Genomic DNA, 19,152 nt, shown 5'->3' on the forward strand with positions numbered 1-19,152 from the left:
ATACTCTATAACACAGCTTGAAAAAAATTATTTGAAAATCTGAAATGTTGGCCTACTGACATGTACGTTCAGTAAATGCACTCAATACTTGGTCGGGGCTCCTTTTGTATCAATTACTGCATCAATGCAGCATGGCATGGAGGCGATCAGCATGTGGCACTGCTGAGGTGTTATGGAAGCCCAAGTTGCTTTGATAGCAGCCTTCAGCTTGTCTGCATTGTTGGGTCTGGGGTCTCTCATCTTCCTCTTGACAATGCTCCATAGATTCTGAGCACAATACTGTGAATGTGTCTCTCACATTATTGAAATGTTCATAAATTAAAGGGAATTGGTCAGCAGGCTTTTGCTGCCCAATCTGAGAGAAGCATAATGTAGGGATTCCAGGTATTCCTGATTCCAGGTATGTGTCACTTACTGGGCTGCTTGCTGTAGTTTTGATAAAATCACTGTTTTATCAGCAGGAGATTATCACTACTGGACTAGCAAACCTGCTGCCAGGTAGTCCTCTATACGAGTTCTGTAAAACCCTGCCTCAACCACTGATTGGCAGCTTTCTGCCTATGCACATTGTACATGGACAGAAAGCTGCCAATCAATGGTGTAGGCAGGATTACAGCTCTGGCAAAAATTAAGAGACCACTTTGAAATGTTCAGTTTGTCTGATTTTTCTCTTTATAGGTATATTTTTGAGTAAATTGTTCTTTTAGTCTATAAACTTCTGATAACATGTCTCCGAATTACCAAGCAATAAATTTTGTATTTTTTTGCCTGACAAAGAAAAATGGTCAAAATAAAAAACAATGCTTTTAGACCTTAAATAATACAAAGAAAACAAATTCATAATCATTTACAACAACAATACTAATGTTTTAACTCAGGAAGAGTTCTGAAATCAATATTTTGTGGAATAACCATGATTTTTAATCACAGCTTTCATGCGTCTTGGCATGCTTGCCACCAGCCTTTCACACTGCTTCTGGCACAAAAATTTAAGCAGTTCTTCTTTGTTTGATGGCTTGTGACTATCCATCATCCTCTTGATTACATTCCAGAGGTTTTCAATGGTGCTCAGGTCTGGAGAATGGGCTGCCCATGACAGGGTTTTGTTGTGGTGGTCTCTTAATTTTTGCCAGAGCTGTATTTAGATCTCAGCAGTCAGAGAACTGGCTGATCTTCAGCAGATACAACTGTGATTTTACCAAAACTGCAGCAAACAGACTAGTAAGTGATACATCGCTGGAATCAGGGTCTCTGCACCTATATTATGCTGGTGTCAGATGGGGTAGCTTTTGGACTAGGGCATTGATCTCCATCTTTGGCTTGGCAATGCTAGAGTGCTTTCACATTGATTTCAGTGGCCCTGTTGGGGCTTACGTAGCAGTGTACTACATCTGAGTGTCTGACTCAAGTAGGCATACATGGCCGAAAATGATGGATGTCAGATCACACATTCGCTCTGCCGGCACCATTGTTGTCTATGGCCCCAACGATGCATATGTCCGTATCCTGTTTTGCAGGGGGGGGCAGTTCGGACATAAGCCCTGATGAGGCCACTGAAAGGGTCCTAAAATGCAATATGAATGCTCCCTTACACAAAACACAAGAAAGTTGTCAGGGTTAGCTGGAAAGTTTTACAAAAACTCTACGTCACTGTTAAAAATATGTCTATTATTTAAATTTTACATTTACATATGGACAATTTGGTGTAATAGTGCAGGATGGCAGCCAATAGTCTACGTAAGGTGAGTAACTCTGTAGTTACATTGCATTACTTATGCTAACCTAATCCTGGTTTACGACCTTTACGCAGAATCAAGTGCAGTTTTTGATACCAACCTCTAGAATTGCGTACAGTATAGATCTCTGGAATAGAAGGGTATGTTCCTGCGCTGCAAATGTATTGCATGTATTCATCTAAATGATGTTTGTTAAAATCCATGCACACGCTGCAGAAACAACCAAATATAAGTGTTTGGGGTGTATTTTCAGTCTCACACTCTTCTGAAATAAATCCAAGTAAACATGTCCAGAATATATATGAACTACGGTATTTTTATCGATTGAAGATGAGAACAGCTGATCGTTGTGTGTTCTTGGTATCGGACTGCCATCAACTATCTGTGCTCAGCTTGGGTTTTGGCTGGATGTAATAATAAATGATGGTGCACTACGCAGACCAGCTCCATTCAAAATAGAAAAATAGGAGGTAATCTGCAGGACCTGGCAGTGGCCTCTACACATTGAATGGAGCTGAAGAGTGCAGCTTGGTTCAGTAGCTGCTAGCAGTGTACCGGAGTGAGTGCCAAGTGCCAGATCGAGACTGATTGGGCGTTCGTGCCCTAACCTGAGAATAGGTCATCAATATCTTAAGACCAGACAACCACTTTTTTCGGTGGCCATATACATTAGATGAATGTCACCTGAAACTACAGATTTTGGAAGGACCAGCTGACCATCTACTGTGTATGACCATCAAACCGCAGATGTTGGGGAATGATGGGTCTTGTACTTTAAGAGGTTTTCCTATATTGCAGCTTTTCACAAGATAGTTGATAAGCTGCAAATTGCTGCAAGTTTTTCCGATGGGACCCCCGACAATCATGAGAATCGGAGTCTTGAGTCTTCTGTTTGAGTGTAGTGAATGTTGAGTGTGTGCGCTACTGCTCTACTCAAAGTCTAGATGACTGATGGAGATAGCGGAGGATGTGTCTCTGAATTCGTCAGTCCTATAGACAATGAACAGAACAGCAGTGTTTGTTATCAACTGCTTCTTCATTCATACAGCACTTCCGATATTGATCGGTAGGGTTCCCAGGAGAGAAACCCCCAGTAATCAGCAACTTATCACCTATATACGTGATAATCTACGGTATTGGTAAAACCCCATTAAGGAAGATGCGCCACATAATTATTATTTCCTTTAAAAGCAACATTTGAAGTGAAAGAAAGCAAACAGCCCATACTTCATCCGCCAGGTAAAAACACTGAAAAACAAACAAATCCACAAATAACTATTTAGGAATAAGACTTCTTGTGTATCGTACACGTCTGTGCCTAAATTAATTCATAAATGAAAATGTCAGTTTTATAAATGGAATTAACTGCTCCAAACACAGACAGCATACAAGTACAAAGATATAACTCGTGAAGTCGTGATTCAATACCAAGGAATTGATTGTGGCAATTTCAGTATCACAAAGTACCATAACACTAATTACTTGTGAAATCTTTTGCGCTTTGAAAAACAAAATGCTTTCTTAATCTAATTTTCCAAGTTGTTAGAAAGGCAATGTCTGGTACAAGCAATTCTTACCGTCTCCCAGTCACAACAGGAAGAAAGTCATCCGATTTAGCTTCCGTTATTTTAAATACTACGTGCCTCAAATCTGAAATGCCAACAGCCATGTCTTCCAGCATTCCCACTTCCTCACCTAGGTGCAACATGGATAACAAAAGTGACATAAAAGTGCAATTTTTCATTGTAAACAACTGTATACAAACACAAACACTATGTACAGAAAATCTGCTGCAGTAGAGTCTTGTATTACGTAGATCACAATTTCACATTTTATTAAAGGGGATATGTCAACAGGTTTTTGCTAGGTAATTTAGCAGCAGCCTGAGGAGGGGACATAAATTCTAAGTCCATTGATGTATCACTTATTTACTGGATGCAGCAGTTGTGATAGAATCATGGTTTTCTCTGGTGCAGATCTAGCAGAGCTCAGTTATTAAAGAGGTTTTCTAATACTTTATCATTGATGACCTATCCGTAGAATAAGTCATCAATGTCTGATCGGTATGGGTCCGACACCACCACTGATTAGCTGTTCTCGCTGTCAGCGGTGGCTGCCAGACGGAATTACTCATTTGCAGAGCATCCCCATGGGTGTAACTGGGTACTGTATATCCACCTCGAATTCAAATCAATTGGCGGTGGATGTGCAGTACCCGTCACGGCCACTGAGAAGACGAAGCAGCTCCGCAAATGAACGCCTCCGGCCGGCGGATGCCGACGCTGAGAACAGTTAATCGGCAGGTGTGCCGGGTGTAGGACCTGGAAATGAGATATGCCATCAATGTTTCTTCACCAATCAATCCATTCTTTCATTCATTCTTACTACATGATTGATATTCTTTTTGGAATACGCTTTCACTGTAACCGGAATTCCCACGTAAGGAGCTGTAGTGAAGTTTCCTCACATCATAGGGTAACATTTCTTATTTCACTGTCAATGGTATTTAAAATGATTTAAGAAGACCAAAATGTAAGATATGACCCAGCCACGTGCTAATCATCCATGCTTGCAACAATCATTCATTTAATATTCTCTGCATGTAAAGAGGAGAAGTGCACAACACGGAGCTGGTTGGACACGTTTCAGCTGACTGATTTACCGCTCACTTTAGGCTGCTGAGGTTGATGACTGATTTTCATAGCTGCTGGTTGAGTGGGTAAATCACAGCTGCAATAGCTTTAAGCAGGTATAAGAATATAGCAAATTATGCATCTTGTTCTTTTAAGTGGCTGTGCATGGTTTCTGAAGCAAGAGAGCTGTAATAATTATTCCAGGAAAGAAATTACTCAGTATGTTGTGAGCAGTTAAGAGATTATCACTTACTGATTACCAAAACCAACAGGGAAGAATTGTCATTTTGCATGGTTAATTAAGTTGAGCTTAGAGTCAAAAGCAATAGATTTGCTTATAACTAATGTACATGACTTGTATTTTAGGTTAGGAGTGATGTTACTGGAATAAGGTACTATAACCAGCACTGCCCCATCGTGGTAAGCTTCATGCATGCATAAACATTTTGGCCCAGATTCATTGAGACTGGAGTTGTCTTTATGTGGGTGTGGGGAGTGCTCCTTATTCATTAGGAGGCCATGTCATCAATTTGACGAGTATTCATTACCACACCCTAGGGCAACCACATATCCCCTCCAATTTTGGCAGAGCTGACCGAAACTGGTCTGAAAATGCCAAAAGTTGCAAACTTCTTTCACACAATTTTACGACTTTTCGAAGCATATGGCAAAATCATTTTGAGGAACTGTGGCCTCTATGTCTTTGTTCTAAATTGATTATTCAAACCTGTATTCATTTTTTTGCTCTACCCTTTCCTATCCATCAGGATATGGTCCCTAATTTAACCCCTTCACCCCCAAGGGTGGTTTGCACGTTCATGACCGGGCCAATTTTTACAATTCTGACCACTGTCCCTTTATGAGGTCATAACTCTGAAACGCTTCCATGGATCCTGGTGATTCTGATATTGTTTTCTCGTGACATATTGTACTTCATGATAGTGGTAAAATTTCATTCAAATAACTTGCGTTTATTTGTGAGAAAAACAGAAATTTGGCGAAAATTTTGAAAATTTCGCAATTTTCCAACTTTTAATTTTTATGCCCTTAAATCACAGAGATACAGCACACAAAAAACTTGATAACTAACATTTCCCAAATGTTTACTTTACATCAGCACAATTTTGGAACCAAAATTTTTTTTTGTTAGGAAGTTATAAGGGTTAAAAATTGACCAGCGATTTCTCATTTTTGCAACACCATTATATTTTTACGGACCACATCACATTTGAAGCCACTTTGAGGGGTCTATATGATAGAAAATACCCAAAAGTGACACCACTCTAAAAACTGCACCCCTTAAGGTGCTCAAAACCACATTCAAGAAGTTTATTAACCCTTTAGGTGCGTCACAGGAATTTTTTTGTATATTTAAAAAAAAAATGAACATCTAACTTTTTTTCACAAAAAAAATACTTCAGGTTCAATTTTTTTTATTTTACCAAGGGTAACAGGAGAAATTGGACTGCAAAAGTTATTGTGCAATTTGTCCTGAGTATGCTGATACCCCACATGTGGGGGTAAACCACTATTTGGGCGCATGGCAGAGCTCGGAAGGGAAGCAGCGCCATTTGACGTTTTTGGCTGGAATTGAGATCGGACACCATGTCATGATTGGAAAACCCCTGATGTACCAAAACAGTGGAAACCCCCCACAAATGACACCATTTTGGAAACTAGACCCCCTAAGGAACTTATCTAGATGTGTGGTGAGAACTTTGAACCCACAAGGGCTTCACAGAAGTTTATAACATACAGCCGTACAATTAAAAAATCATATTTTTTCCACAAAAATGATCTTTTCACCCTCAATTCTTATTTTTCCAAGGGTAACAGGACCCTAAAAGTTATTGTGCAATTTGTCCTGAGTACGCTGATACCCCACATGTGGGGGTAAACCACTATTTGTGCGCATGGCAGAGCTCGGAAGGGAAGCAGTGCCATTTGACGTTTTTGGCTGGAATTGAGATCGGACACCATGTCGCGATTGGAAAACCCCTGATGTACCAAAACAGTGGAAACCCCCCACAAATGACACCATTTTGTAAACTAGACCCCCCAAGGAACTTATATAGGTGTGTAGTGAGCACTTTGAACCCTCCAGTGCTTCACAGAAGTTTATAACGCCCGGGCATGAAAATAAAAAATTCGTATTTTTTCCACAAACATGATCTTTTAGTCACCTTTTTTTTATTTTCCCAAGGGTACCAGGAGAAATTGGACCCCAAAAGTTGTTGTCCAATTTGTCCTGAGTATGCTGATACCTCATATGTGGGAGAAAACTACTGTATGGGCACATGTCGGGGCTCGGAAGGGAAGTAGTGACGTTTTGGAATGCAGACTTTGATGGAATGGTCTGCAGGTGTCATGTTGCCTTTGGAGAGCCCCTAATGTACCTAAACAGTGGAAACCCCCACAAATGGCCCCATTTTGAAAACTAGACCCCCTAAGGAACTTATCTAGATGTGAGGTGAGCACTTTGAACCCCCAAGGGCTTCACAGAAGTTTATAATGCCAGGGCATGAAAATAAAAAAATCGTATTTTTTCCACAAACATGATCAATTAGTCCCCAATTTTTTCATTTTCCCAAGGGTAACAGGAGAAATTAAACCCCAAAAGTTGTTGTCCAATTTGTCCTGAGTACGCTGACACCCCATATGTGGGAGAAAACTACTGTATGGACACACGTCGGGGCTCGGAGGGGAAGTAGTGACGTTTTGGAATGCAGACTTTGATGGAATGGTCTGCGGGTGTCATGTGCGTTTGGAGAGCCTCTGATGTACCTAAACTATTGAAACTCCCCATAAGTGACCCCATACGGAACTTATCTAGATGTGTGGTGAGCACTTTGAACCCCCAAGTACTTCACAGAAGTTTATAACGCTCGGACGTGAAAAAAAAAAGATCATTTTTTTCCATAAAAATGATATTTTTGCCCCCAATTTTTTATTTTCCTAAGGGTAACAGGAGAAATTGGACCCCAAAAATTGTTTTGCAGTTTGTCCTGAGTTGGCTGATACCCTACATGTGGGGGTAAAACACTGTTTGGGCGCATGGCAGAGCTTGGAAGGGAAGGAGCACCATTTGACTTTTTCAACTCAGAATTGGCTGGAATTGAGATCAAACGCCATGTTGCATTTGGAGAGCCCCTGATGTGCCCAAACAGTGGAAACCCCCAATTCTAACTCCAACCCGAACCCCAACACACCCCTAACCCTAATCTCAGCCCTAACCCTAACCCTAACCCTAGCCCTGGACCTAACCCTAGCCCTAACCCTAACCCTAATGGGAAAATGGAAATACATACTTTTTTTTATTTTATTATTTTTCCCTAACTAAGGGGGTGATAACGGGGGGTTTGATTTACTATTTATGGCTGTTTTTATGTTTGGCAGCTGTCGCACGCTAAAAGACGCTTTTTATTGTAAAAATAGTTTTTGCATCACCACATATTGAGAGGCATAATTTTTCCATATTTTGACACACCAAGTCATGTGAGGTCTTATTTTTTGTGGGACGAGTTGACGTTTTTAATGGTACCATTTTCGGGCACGTGAAATTTTTTGATCGCTTTTAATTCAGATTTTTGGGACGCAGAATGAACAAAAACCAGCGTTTCATGAATTTCTTTTCGGGGGGTGCGTTTACACCGTTCTGCGTGTGGTAAAATTGATAAAGCGGTTTCATTCTTCGGGTCAGTACGGTTACAGCGATACCTCATTTAGGTCATTTTTTTATGTTTTGTCGGTTTTATGCAATGAAAACTATTTTATATAAAAAATAATTATTTTTGCATCGCTTTATTCTGCGAGCTATAACTTTTTTATTTTTTCGCTGATGATTTTGTATGGTGGCTCATTTTTTGCGGGACAAGATGGCGTTTTCAGCGGAACCATGGATATTTATATGCGTCTTTTTGATCACGCGTTATTACACTTTTTGTTTGTCAGTATGATAATAAATCATCATTTTTTGCTTCGTTTTTTATTTTTATTTTTTAAGGGGTTCGCTAAAGGGGTTAACTAATGGGACAGTTTTATAGGGCTGGTCGCTACGGACGCGGCGATACCTAATATGTGTACTTTTATTGTTTTTTTTTTTTTATTTCCAAAAAATGGATTTATTGGGGGAATATTTTTTTTTTTTCTAATTTATTTGGCGATTTTTTAAATTATTTTAACAATTTTTTTTATTTTTTTTTTAACTTTATTACATAGTCCCAGGTGGGACATCACTGTCCTGTGACAGATCGCTGATCTGTCACATCACAGATCACTGTGACAGATCAGCGATCTGTCACAGGCACTACTGCAGACTTCCTCATGCCTGCGCTTTGCAGGCACTGAGGAAGTCAGCTCCCTGCAGGCCCCCGAAGGCCCCCGTCGCCATCTTGGATTCGGGGGCCTGCAGGAAAGGAGCCCCCCGCAGCAGCGCTGCACATTGCGCTGCCGTGGGGGGCTCAGGGAAGCACGGAGGGAGCCCCCTCCCTGCCGATGCTTCCCTTTAACCCCCGGTACACCGCGATCATGTTTGATCGCGGTGTGCAAGGGGTTAATGTGTCGGGGGCGGTCCGTGACCGCCCCTGACACATTGTGCCGGGTGTCAGCTGTGATAATCAGCTGACACCCGGCCGCGATCAGCGGCGCTCACCACGTGGGCGCCGCTGATCGCTCTAGACGTACTATCCCGTCCATGGGCATAGGGGCCCGGGTCCCATGGACGGGATAGTACATCTGATGTCAGAAAGGGGTTAATCTGCCAGCAGCAATAATTTAGTTTTCTACCAGTGGCATAAAACCAGTACTCGCTATCAAAATGAAAAGGGGACTGGACCATGAAAGGTTGCTCTCTACTCTCTCCAGAGGCACCATCTAAGTTACATGATCATCTCCCTTCGAACAGTCACCTTGCTTCCTACATATAAGATCATTATTAAATTAAATCTCCACTTTAAAAGAACAATTGGATTTCCGTGAACTACAAAGTATAGTCTGCAACCTATGAAGTGCAGATATAAAGATCTAGAGTTCCACAATGCTTATTTCTCCTGACACCTAAACTAATTTAAGAAATGTATGTTTTTTTCTTACAATGGGAGCTCAGGAGATAGTAACACCGTAGGGCTTTCTTTTGCACCTGTTGAGAAGACAACATCTGGACCTTCAGTAACCCCACAGTTAATCCTAACTAGAGTTACGTCAACACAGGATTCTATGGTGTTCTAACTCCAATTCTGATGTATCGAGGAAAGGATCAGTTCCTGGCCTACAAGATAATCAATATCATTCACAAATTAATGTTCCAGGTTATTAGAGTTAGGCCCACATGTGGCAGGTGAGTGGGCATTAATAGTTAACATTAATAATGGAAGAGCTTTGATCATGTACAGTATGTCCAAGGTCCACATTCTGAAATGACAAAGGGATATAAACAATACCTTCATCGACCACCAATAGAGAACTGCATACACAAAGTTTATGCAGGAATCACCATGAAACCTAACACAAATATCTATGCAAGTAGTAGGACACTCTTTCAAAAGTCTGCAGGAACTTTCAACATCTTTGCTATGGTTTTGTATCCTTTTCTATTTCCAAGAATATTAGTTAAGTGGAGGGTTCAGATAGGGGCATGACAGGTCTCAGGAATTCTTTGGAACTCTGGGGGAACCATTACTCAGGGCGACCATGTACTGTAGCTTCCTCAGGCACAAGATGGATCCACTTGCTCACATGGATACAATTGATAGAGTCCTCATGAACAGATGAACAGTGTAGTTTAATGTCACAGTACATTCAGTACAATTGAATCTCTTTAGCACAGGCTTCATAAGCAACCTGCTTCTTAGAGGCACATTGACTAACAATCTCTTGATAGCACAGTTAAGCACAGATCAAGACTCTTTACAAAGGCACAGCAGTCCACAGCATTCCTTCTAGCACAGTGTAATAGAGGAGGGGAGGAGAGATTGCTGAGGGAGATTATTCGTGTGACACAACATCTTCCTGTCCCTCTCTTCCTGCTCCTGACAGACTTTCTCCGGTAGCAGTACAGGGGTTAGCCCAGCTCCATTCTGTAATGGAATCCTGTGTCCTTCTGGTTCACTTGCCTGAACTTTTGTGAGACAGATCACAGACACACACCACTCATCCCTTTGGCTGCTGCCAGAACAGTACACATGTTTCCCACAGTCCCCCTGGGGCTCTGCTAACCACTCCATGTCTCCTGTGACTGTGTTAACCCCTCTAGGTGCTGAATGTTTTTGAAGCAACAGCAGCTAGCACTACTTCTGCATTTCACAAAGGCAGCCAAAGGCCACAAAGAATGTACTAAGATTCTAAGATTCTTCCAGAATCCTGACAGAAGTTGTGCCTGGCTATGTATCACGTCATAATAGTCAAAAGTGCTTTACTAAGTAGTAAAGACGCATTTCATGACGGAGTTCAATAAAACTGAGACTGAAGCAGTCAATAAAGGGGATCTGGCACCAGATTTTTGCCCCCCTAATCTGAGAGCAGCATGATGTAGGGGCAGAAAAACTGATTCTAGTGATGTGTCACTTACTGAACTGCTTGCTGTAGTTTTGAAAAGGAGATTATATTTCAAGAGGACTAGAAAACTTGCTACCATGTATCTTTCCATATTCTTAAGTTTTGCATGAGTTCTGTATAACCCAGCCTGTAACATTGATATTTTTATACCAATGCACAGTGTACACAGAAAACGGTCAATCAGTAATGTAGGCGGGGTTATAGAGAGCTCAGTAGTCCGAGAACTGGTAGATCTGCAGAAGGTGAAACAATGATTTTATCATCTAATAAATAATTCCATGGAAGGAATGGAGGACTCTGCCACATCATTATGTTGTTATCAGATGGGTTAGCAAAAACCTGGTGATTGTTTCATTATAAAAGTGGCATTATCTGATGACTTTGGAGAAACCGCTTGTTATAATAGTTATCTTTAGTTATTTAATTTGCTCTTGTTTTATTGGTTTATTGCAAACAGCAAATTTTGTCAATAAACTGCAATGGTGATTCACTGCAACTGTTTAAGATGATGGGATTAATGGTATCCCATAATCGTATGGTGGGTGGGCTATGGGGGAAATGGAGGTGTTGTGTAATATAATACCTGCTACAACAGTACATCTGTTGTATAAAAATGGAAATTCTCAAGTTTCAGGAGATCATCTGGAAAATCAATATCAACTATAAGAATACGTGATCACAGGTAAATAATTTTAACAACACAAGGTAATGTTGGAAACTTTCCATGTACGCTGCGCCTATGCCAAGATCACTCAGAACTTTGACATCTGATCTATGAATACTGACGCTGGTATTTACTTTCACTGTTTATATCTGCAGTTTGCAGTTTATAATGTTACCTCGTTTTCTATGGTACATAAAAAAGACTGACCGTATGTGTCATGACTGAGCTGTCGGGTGATCCGGGACCAGGGGGTCCTTCCCTGTCCATACCACTAGGGGGCGCAAGCAGCCCGCCCATTCCCCGGGATACTTGTGAAGGTGAAGATGCCAGGACCTCTACCTTTGCCTTATCTCCTGAATTAGCCCTCCTTCTTTTCTCTTCCCTCACCCAGGAAAGAGGGGCGCTACTGTGCACCGCGGTACACCAACCTGACGAAGAAGGCAACACAAAATACCAAGCATACAAATATTCACTCACATATAACAGAGGAATGCACCAGGGCGTGAAGGATGGAGGAAATACCAAAGTAAGGCTACTTTCAGACTTGCGTTACCAGGCGCAGCGCTCGGCCGCCGCTAAGCTCTGCCCCCAGCCGTGTCCCCTCCGGTCAGCTCCTCCTATGGTCGCATGACTCTGCATGCGATCAGCGTACCCAATATTTAACATTGGGTACTGTTGTGAACTCATTTTCTGGTCTACCTCTGGTTTCTGGTGAGGGAACGGTTTGTGCTGACAGAGGAGTTGTGAGTAGAGTTGAGCGAAACGGGTCGAAAAAATTCAAAAGTCGCTGACTTTTGGCAAAGTCGGGTTTCATGAAACGAAACCCGACCCTAGGATGAGGTCGGCCACGAGGTCGGCGACTTACGCGCCAAAGTCGCGTTTCAAAAGTTTGTTTTGCGCTCTTTTTCAGCCAATCAGGATCCACGGACACTGTGGGCAACGTGATGACATAGGCACGGGTCACCACCATCTTTCAGAAGGGCATGCAAGTGATTGGCTTGCTTTGGTGGGCGTCACAGGGGGTATAAAAGGGCGTGCACGCCGACCGCCATCTTACTTCTGCCGATCTTAGCATAGGGAGAGGTTGCTGCTGATTCTGTAGGGAGAGCGTTAGGCAGGGAAGAAGACAGAAAAACTGCTTCTGCTGCTAGCGATTTGGCCTGCACAACACACCAGTCACTGTGTGTGCAGTGCAAGGGGAGGCTATATAGTGGTGTATCAGTGGTGTTGGTTGTTGGGCTGCCTTCTAAGGCTTCCTGACAGGCTGGCATTGCTGTTTACCCACTGCTCCGCAAACTGCTTTTTTAAAAGCAATCCAATCTCCCTTATCCTCTAGTCACTTTGGTCACAGCTGCGCCATCGAGCCTGTCACATAGCGCTCAGATATTCATTGGGCCTCACACAATCCAAAAGTGTCCAGTGTCCAAAAGTGTGTGCAGAGATTCAAAATCTCACTTGACCTCTAGTCACTTAGGTCACAGCTGTGCCATCGAGCCTGTCACATAGCGCTCAGATATCAGTGGGCCTCACACAATCCAAAAGTGTCCAGTGTCCAAAAGTGTGTGCAGAGATTCAAAATCTCACTTATCCTCTAGTCACTTAGGTCACAGCTGTGCCATCGAGCCTGTCACATAGCGCTCAGATATCAGTGGGCCTCACACAATCCAAAAGTGTCCAGTGTCCAAAAGTGTGTGCAGAGATTCAAAATCTCACTTATCCTCTAGTCACTTAGGTCACAGCTGTGCCATCGAGCCTGTCACATAGCGCTCAGATATCAGTGGGCCTCACACAATCCAAAAGTGTCCAGTGTCCAAAAGTGTGTGCAGAGATTCAAAATCTCACTTATCCTCTAGTCACTTAGGTCACAGCTGTGCCATCGAGCCTGTCACATAGCGCTCAGATATCAGTGGGCCTCACACAATCCAAAAGTGTCCAGTGTCCAAAAGTGTGTGCAGAGATTCAAAATCTTCCTTATCCTCTAGTCACTTAGGTCACAGCTGTGCCATCGAGCCTGTCACATAGCGCTCAGATATTCATTGGGCCTCACACAATCCAAAAGTGTCCAGTGTCCAAAAGTGTGTGCAAAGATTCAAAATCTCACTTATCCTCTAGTCACTTAGGTCACAGCTGTGCCATCGAGCCTGTCTCATAGTGCTCAGATATTCATTGGGCCTCACACAATCCAAAAGTGTCCAGTGTCCAAAAGTGTGTGCAGAGATTCAAAATCTCCCTTATCCTCTAGTCACTTAGGTCACAGCTGTGCCATCGAGCCTGTCACATAGCGCTCAGATATTCATTGGGCCTCACACAATCCAAAAGTGTCCAGTGTCCAAAAGTGTGTGCAGAGATTCAAAATCTCACTTATCCTCTAGTCACTTAGGTCACAGCTGTGCCATCGAGCCTGTCACATAGCGCTCAGATATCAGTGGGCCTCACACAATCCAAAAGTGTCCAGTGTCCAAAAGTGTGTGCAGAGATTCAAAATCTCACTTATCCTCTAGTCACTTAGGTCACAGCTGTGCCATCGAGCCTGTCACATAGCGCTCAGATATCAGTGGGCCTCACACAATCCATAAGTGTCCAGTGTCCAAAAGTGTGTGCAGAGATTCAAAATCTCACTTATCCTCTAGTCACTTAGGTCACAGCTGTGCCATCGAGCCTGTCTCATAGTGCTCAGATATTCATTGGGCCTCACACAATCCAAAAGTGTCCAGTGTCCAAAAGTGTGTGCAGAGATTCAAAATCTCCCTTATCCTCTAGTCACTTAGGTCACAGCTGTGCCATCGAGCCTGTCACATAGCGCTCAGATATTCATTGGGCCTCACACAATCCAAAAGTGTCCAGTGTCCAAAAGTGTGTGCAGAAATTCAAAATCTCCCCTGTCCTATAGACACCTTGTACCTTGTTTTGCATACTATATAGTTTGTTGGATTTTGTCTACATTTCTACCAAAAATGAGGAAGGCTGGTGGAAGAGGCCGTGGAATTGGGCGGGGGTTGGCAGCTGGTAATGATGGTGTTGGTGGTGGATCTGATGGTAGTGGCAAGAGCAAAATAGGACCGAATGCAGGAGGTGTTGAGCCTGCGTCATCGTCTGGCTACATAAGGCCTCGAACACTTAGTTTTCTAGGAGTTGGCAAACCGCTTTTAAAGCCAGAGCATCAGGAAAAAGTTTTGTCTTACATTGCTGACTCAGCCTCCAGCTCTATCGCCTCCTCTTCTTCAGTTGTAAAAAGTAAAAGCACTGAGTCGTCATTGGAGGCTCATGTTCATGAACCACACCTTTCCTTGTGTCCTTCACCCCAACCAAGATTGAAGGATGACACAGGCCATACTACTGATTACTCCATGGAGCTGTTTTCACATACCATGCCTGGATTATCAAGTGAAATGGTGAATTACCCAGGCCAAGATGAATCTGACATGGAGTGCACTGATGCACAGCCGCTGATGGATGATTCTGCTGGTACATTCACTCAGAGCACTACATTGTCCTCGCAGTGTACAGAGCCAGATTCTGACCCTGATGAGACTCAGGTGCCCCTTCCCGCACACTATACCACCATACACGGTGACACAGAGGAAGGTGCACATGACATAGAAGAGGAGGTGATGGATGACCCAGTTGTTGACCCAGATTGGCATCCATTGGGGGAAGAGGGTGCTGCTTCCAATAGCTCAGATGAGGAGCATCCACAGCAGACATCGACATCGCAACAGCTGTTATCTGGCAGGCCCGGAGCACTCCAAAGACAGGTTCCAAACATCAAAAGAGTTTCTGGACAGCTTGTCCAGAGGGTCAAAAGATCACAGCGTGCTAGGCCGCAAAATGTCTGCCAAAGTAGGAAGAGTGCAGTGTGGCACTTTTTTGAACAAAATCCTCATGATCAGGCCAAGGTTATCTGTAAGAAGTGCGCAAAGACCTTTAGCCGAGGGAAAAATCTGAAAAATTTGAATACCAGTTGCATGCTTAGACATTTAACCAGCATGCACTTGCAAGCGTGGACACAACACCAAACCTCAAGTGCCACATGTGCAACTGATCACAACGAAGGTAGTCAGCAACGCTACATTGTTTCCCCCACTGTAAGCCCACCGGTTAGCACAGCAGCAAATGTTGAGGTGTCATTGCAAGGCCACAGCAGTGAGGGAATCCCACTGTTATATCAACGAAAGACTGATTCTAGGCCATCAGAAAGAACACCAACTCCATCACCATCATCAACCATCTCTCAGTCCGCCCTGTCCACCGCTACTTCCACCATATGCAGCTCTCAAGTCCAGCTCACCCTCCCAGACACTATGAGTAGGTCAAGAAAGTACTCAGTCTCCCATCCGCGTACACTGGGTTTGAACGCCCACATTGCCAAACTAATCTCGTTTGAGATGATGCCCTTTCGGTTGGTGGAAAGCACAGCTTTCCGCGAACTCATGGCCTATGCAGTACCACGCTATGACCTACCCAGTCGCCACTTCTTCTCTCGCAAAGCCATCCCAGCCCTCCACCATCATGTGAAAGACCGCATTGTCCATGCACTCAAGCAGTCAGTGAGCGGAAAGGTGCACCTCACTACTGATGCATGGTCCTGTCGGCATGGCCAGGGCCGTTACGTGTCCATCACTGTGCACTGGGTTAATGTGGTGGATGCAGGGTCCACAGGGGACAGCGGTGGTGGGACAGTTCTGCCTAGCCCACGGTATAGGAAACAGTTGGCTGTAGGCGTTCCACCCTCCTCCTCCTCCAGAAGCGAAAGCTCGTCCACAGAGCACAGTCGTACGAGCACTCCATCTGCAGCTGCCACTGTTGCACACGATGTGTCCCCCTATCGAGCAGCTAGTGGAAAGCGTCAGCAGGCTGTGTTGCAGATGATGTGTTTGGGCGACAGACATACCGCCGAGGTGCTGGCCGAGTACTTGAAGCGACAAACTGAGTCATGGCTGGGCAGTGTACATCTTGAGGCAGGCAAGGTAGTTAGTGATAACGGCCGTAATTTTGTGGCAGCCATAGCCCTTTCAAAACTCAGCCACATACCTTGCTTGGCTCACACCTTGAACCTGGTGGTGCAGTGCTTCCTCAAAAAATATCCGGAGTTAACAGCCCTGCTCCAGAAGGTGCGAAGACTGTGCGCGCACATCCGCCGGTCGCCTGTACACTCCGTTCGCATGCAGAAGCTGCAGCGATTGCTCCACCTTCCCAACCACCGCCTCATTATCGACATTGCAACAAGGTGGAACTCCACCCTGCACATGGTGGAGCGGCTGTGCGAGCAGAGGCAGGCCATAATGCATTTGTGGGAGGATACACGGCCAGGCACTTTGAGAGCAGACATGGAGTTGACAGGTGTGCAGTGGTCGAAGCTGAAAGACCTCTGTAAAGTCCTTCAGTGTTTTGAGGAATGCACATGGCTGGTAAGCGCAGACGACGCCATCCTAAGCATGAGCATCCCACTTATGCGTCTGCTCATGCAAACTTTGACGCACCTTAAGGAGCAGGCGTCTGCAGCCAATGTTGATGAGGAGGAAGAGGAGGAGGGAATCCTTGATGACATTCAGCCATTGTCTGCTCAGGGACCTCTCCTGGACGAGGTGGAGGAAGAAGAGGAGGAGGAGGATGATGATGGGGATGATTACTTAGGGGAGGAGGATGCATCTCGTGGGGCAAGTGAAAATGTTGGCATGGCAAGGTCTGGTACAGGGTTTGTGCGTGACTGGAGGGATGTGGATTTGCCAGAAAGTGCTCCTCCAACCAGCACTCGCAGTGCATCATTGACACCGGGAACATTGGCCACATGTCAGATTATGCCTTGCGGATCCTAAAAAGGGACCCCCGCATTGCCAAAATGATGAACGATGACGACTACTGGTTGGCCAGCATCCTGGATCCACGCTATAAAGGCAAATTACAAAACATCATGCCACAGGAGAACCTTGACCTAATATTGGCTAATAAACAAGCAACACTGGTAAATCGGTTGCTTGAGGCATTCCCCGCACACAGCAGCGGTGATGGTTCTCACACGAGCCGTACGGGCCGGGGGCAGCTTGGCAGAGGTGTTCGTGGTGCACACAGCAGAAGTGGCGTTGGAGACAGGGGTTTCATGACAATGTTGTGGACTGATTTTTCAAATACCGCTCACACAACTGGTAATACTGCATCGATGGAAAGTGACAGGAGACAGCAGTTGTCAACTATGGTTACAAACTACTTTTCCTCCCATATCGATGTTCTCCCACACAGGTCATTCCCCTTTGACTATTGGGCCGCTAAACTGGACACCTGGCCTGAATTGGCCCAATATGCCTTACAGGAGCTCGCTTGCCCAGCTGCAAGTGTGCTATCGGAAAGAGTCTTCAGTGCAGCTGGATCAATCCTGACAGAAAAAAGGACCCGTCTGTCAACCCAAAATGTGAATGATCTAACCTTCATTAAAATGAACCATGCATGGGTTTCCAAGGATTTTGTCCCACCTTGCCCTGATGACACATAGGGTGACAGAAAAATGGCTTGCTTTGGTCCACCTCTTCCTGGGACTTGACCTATTTCGCCTTTTGCATCAGCTGAATGTCCAACATCAACATATGCCACTTTCTAAAACTCCCTAACTGTGCTGCCTCCCCCCCCATGGCCGGGGTCACCACCTAGCGCACGACACCATGCGAGTGCCGTTGCCCTGGACAGGTGGGTAGGCCGACTCTTGGGCGCGGGCACTGGCACAGGGTCCCTCATAGTGCAATCAAGAGTCTCTGACGGTGGTGGTGCACACCCGCCGTCAGACACACCGCTGTACTATGAGGGGCCCAGTGCCAGTACCGACACCCACGAGTGGGCCCCCCTTGCTTGGGCAGGGCCCCAGCATTTGCAATCTTTACCTCTCCCTGCCCCTCTGCTGTGTAATCTGGGCCGTCAAATCCATACTGTGCCTGACACCGTCTGAGCCTGCCTCCTGAGACATATATTTTGAATGTGTACGCTATCCATACATGTTATCCGGGGATACGGTACCCTTTCTAACCTTTGTGCAATCACGTGCAATCCATACTGGGCCTAACACCGTCTGAGCCTGCCTCCTGAGACATATATTTTGAATGTGTATGCTATCCATACATGTTATCCGGGGATACGGTACCCTTTCTAACCTTTGTGCAATCACGTGCAATCCATACTGGGCCTAACACCGTCTGAGCCTGCCTCCTGAGACATATATTTTGAATGTGTACGCTATCCATACATGTTATCTGGGGATACGGTACCCTTTCTAACCTTTGTGCAATCACGTGCAATCCATACTGGGCCTAACACGTCTGAGCCTGCCTCCTGAGACATATATTTTGAATGTGTACGCTATCCATACATGTTATCCGGGGATACGGTACCCTTTCTAACCTTTGTGCAATCACGTGCAATCCATACTGGGCCTAACACCGTCTGAGCCTGACTCCTGAGACATATATTTTGAATGTGTACGCTATCCATACATGTTATCCGGGGATACGGTACCCTTTCTAACCTTTGTGCAATCACGTGCAATCCATACTGGGCCTAACACCGTCTGAGCCTGCCTCCTGAG

The 19,152-nt window shown here is 44.5% G+C and overlaps 1 protein-coding gene across 4 annotated transcripts in view; it reads right to left on the minus strand.

Annotated features, from left to right (window-relative positions):
* The window catches only part of INPP4B (inositol polyphosphate-4-phosphatase type II B), a 1,297,521-nt gene that overhangs the window by 109,400 nt on the left and 1,168,969 nt on the right, over window positions 1–19,152 (minus strand). For all 4 annotated transcript variants that reach the window (XM_073549778.1, XM_073549777.1, XM_073549779.1 and 1 more), the window contains one exon: window positions 3,314–3,431. In XM_073549778.1, coding sequence (XP_073405879.1) covers window positions 3,314–3,431 — 118 coding nt within the window. The remainder of the gene's footprint in view (window positions 1–3,313; window positions 3,432–19,152) is intronic.

Source organism: Dendrobates tinctorius, unplaced genomic scaffold, assembly GCF_039654945.1.
Source record: "Dendrobates tinctorius isolate UK_male_01 unplaced genomic scaffold, ASM3965494v1 ptg000161l, whole genome shotgun sequence".
Classification (NCBI taxonomy): Eukaryota; Metazoa; Chordata; class Amphibia; order Anura; family Dendrobatidae; genus Dendrobates; species Dendrobates tinctorius.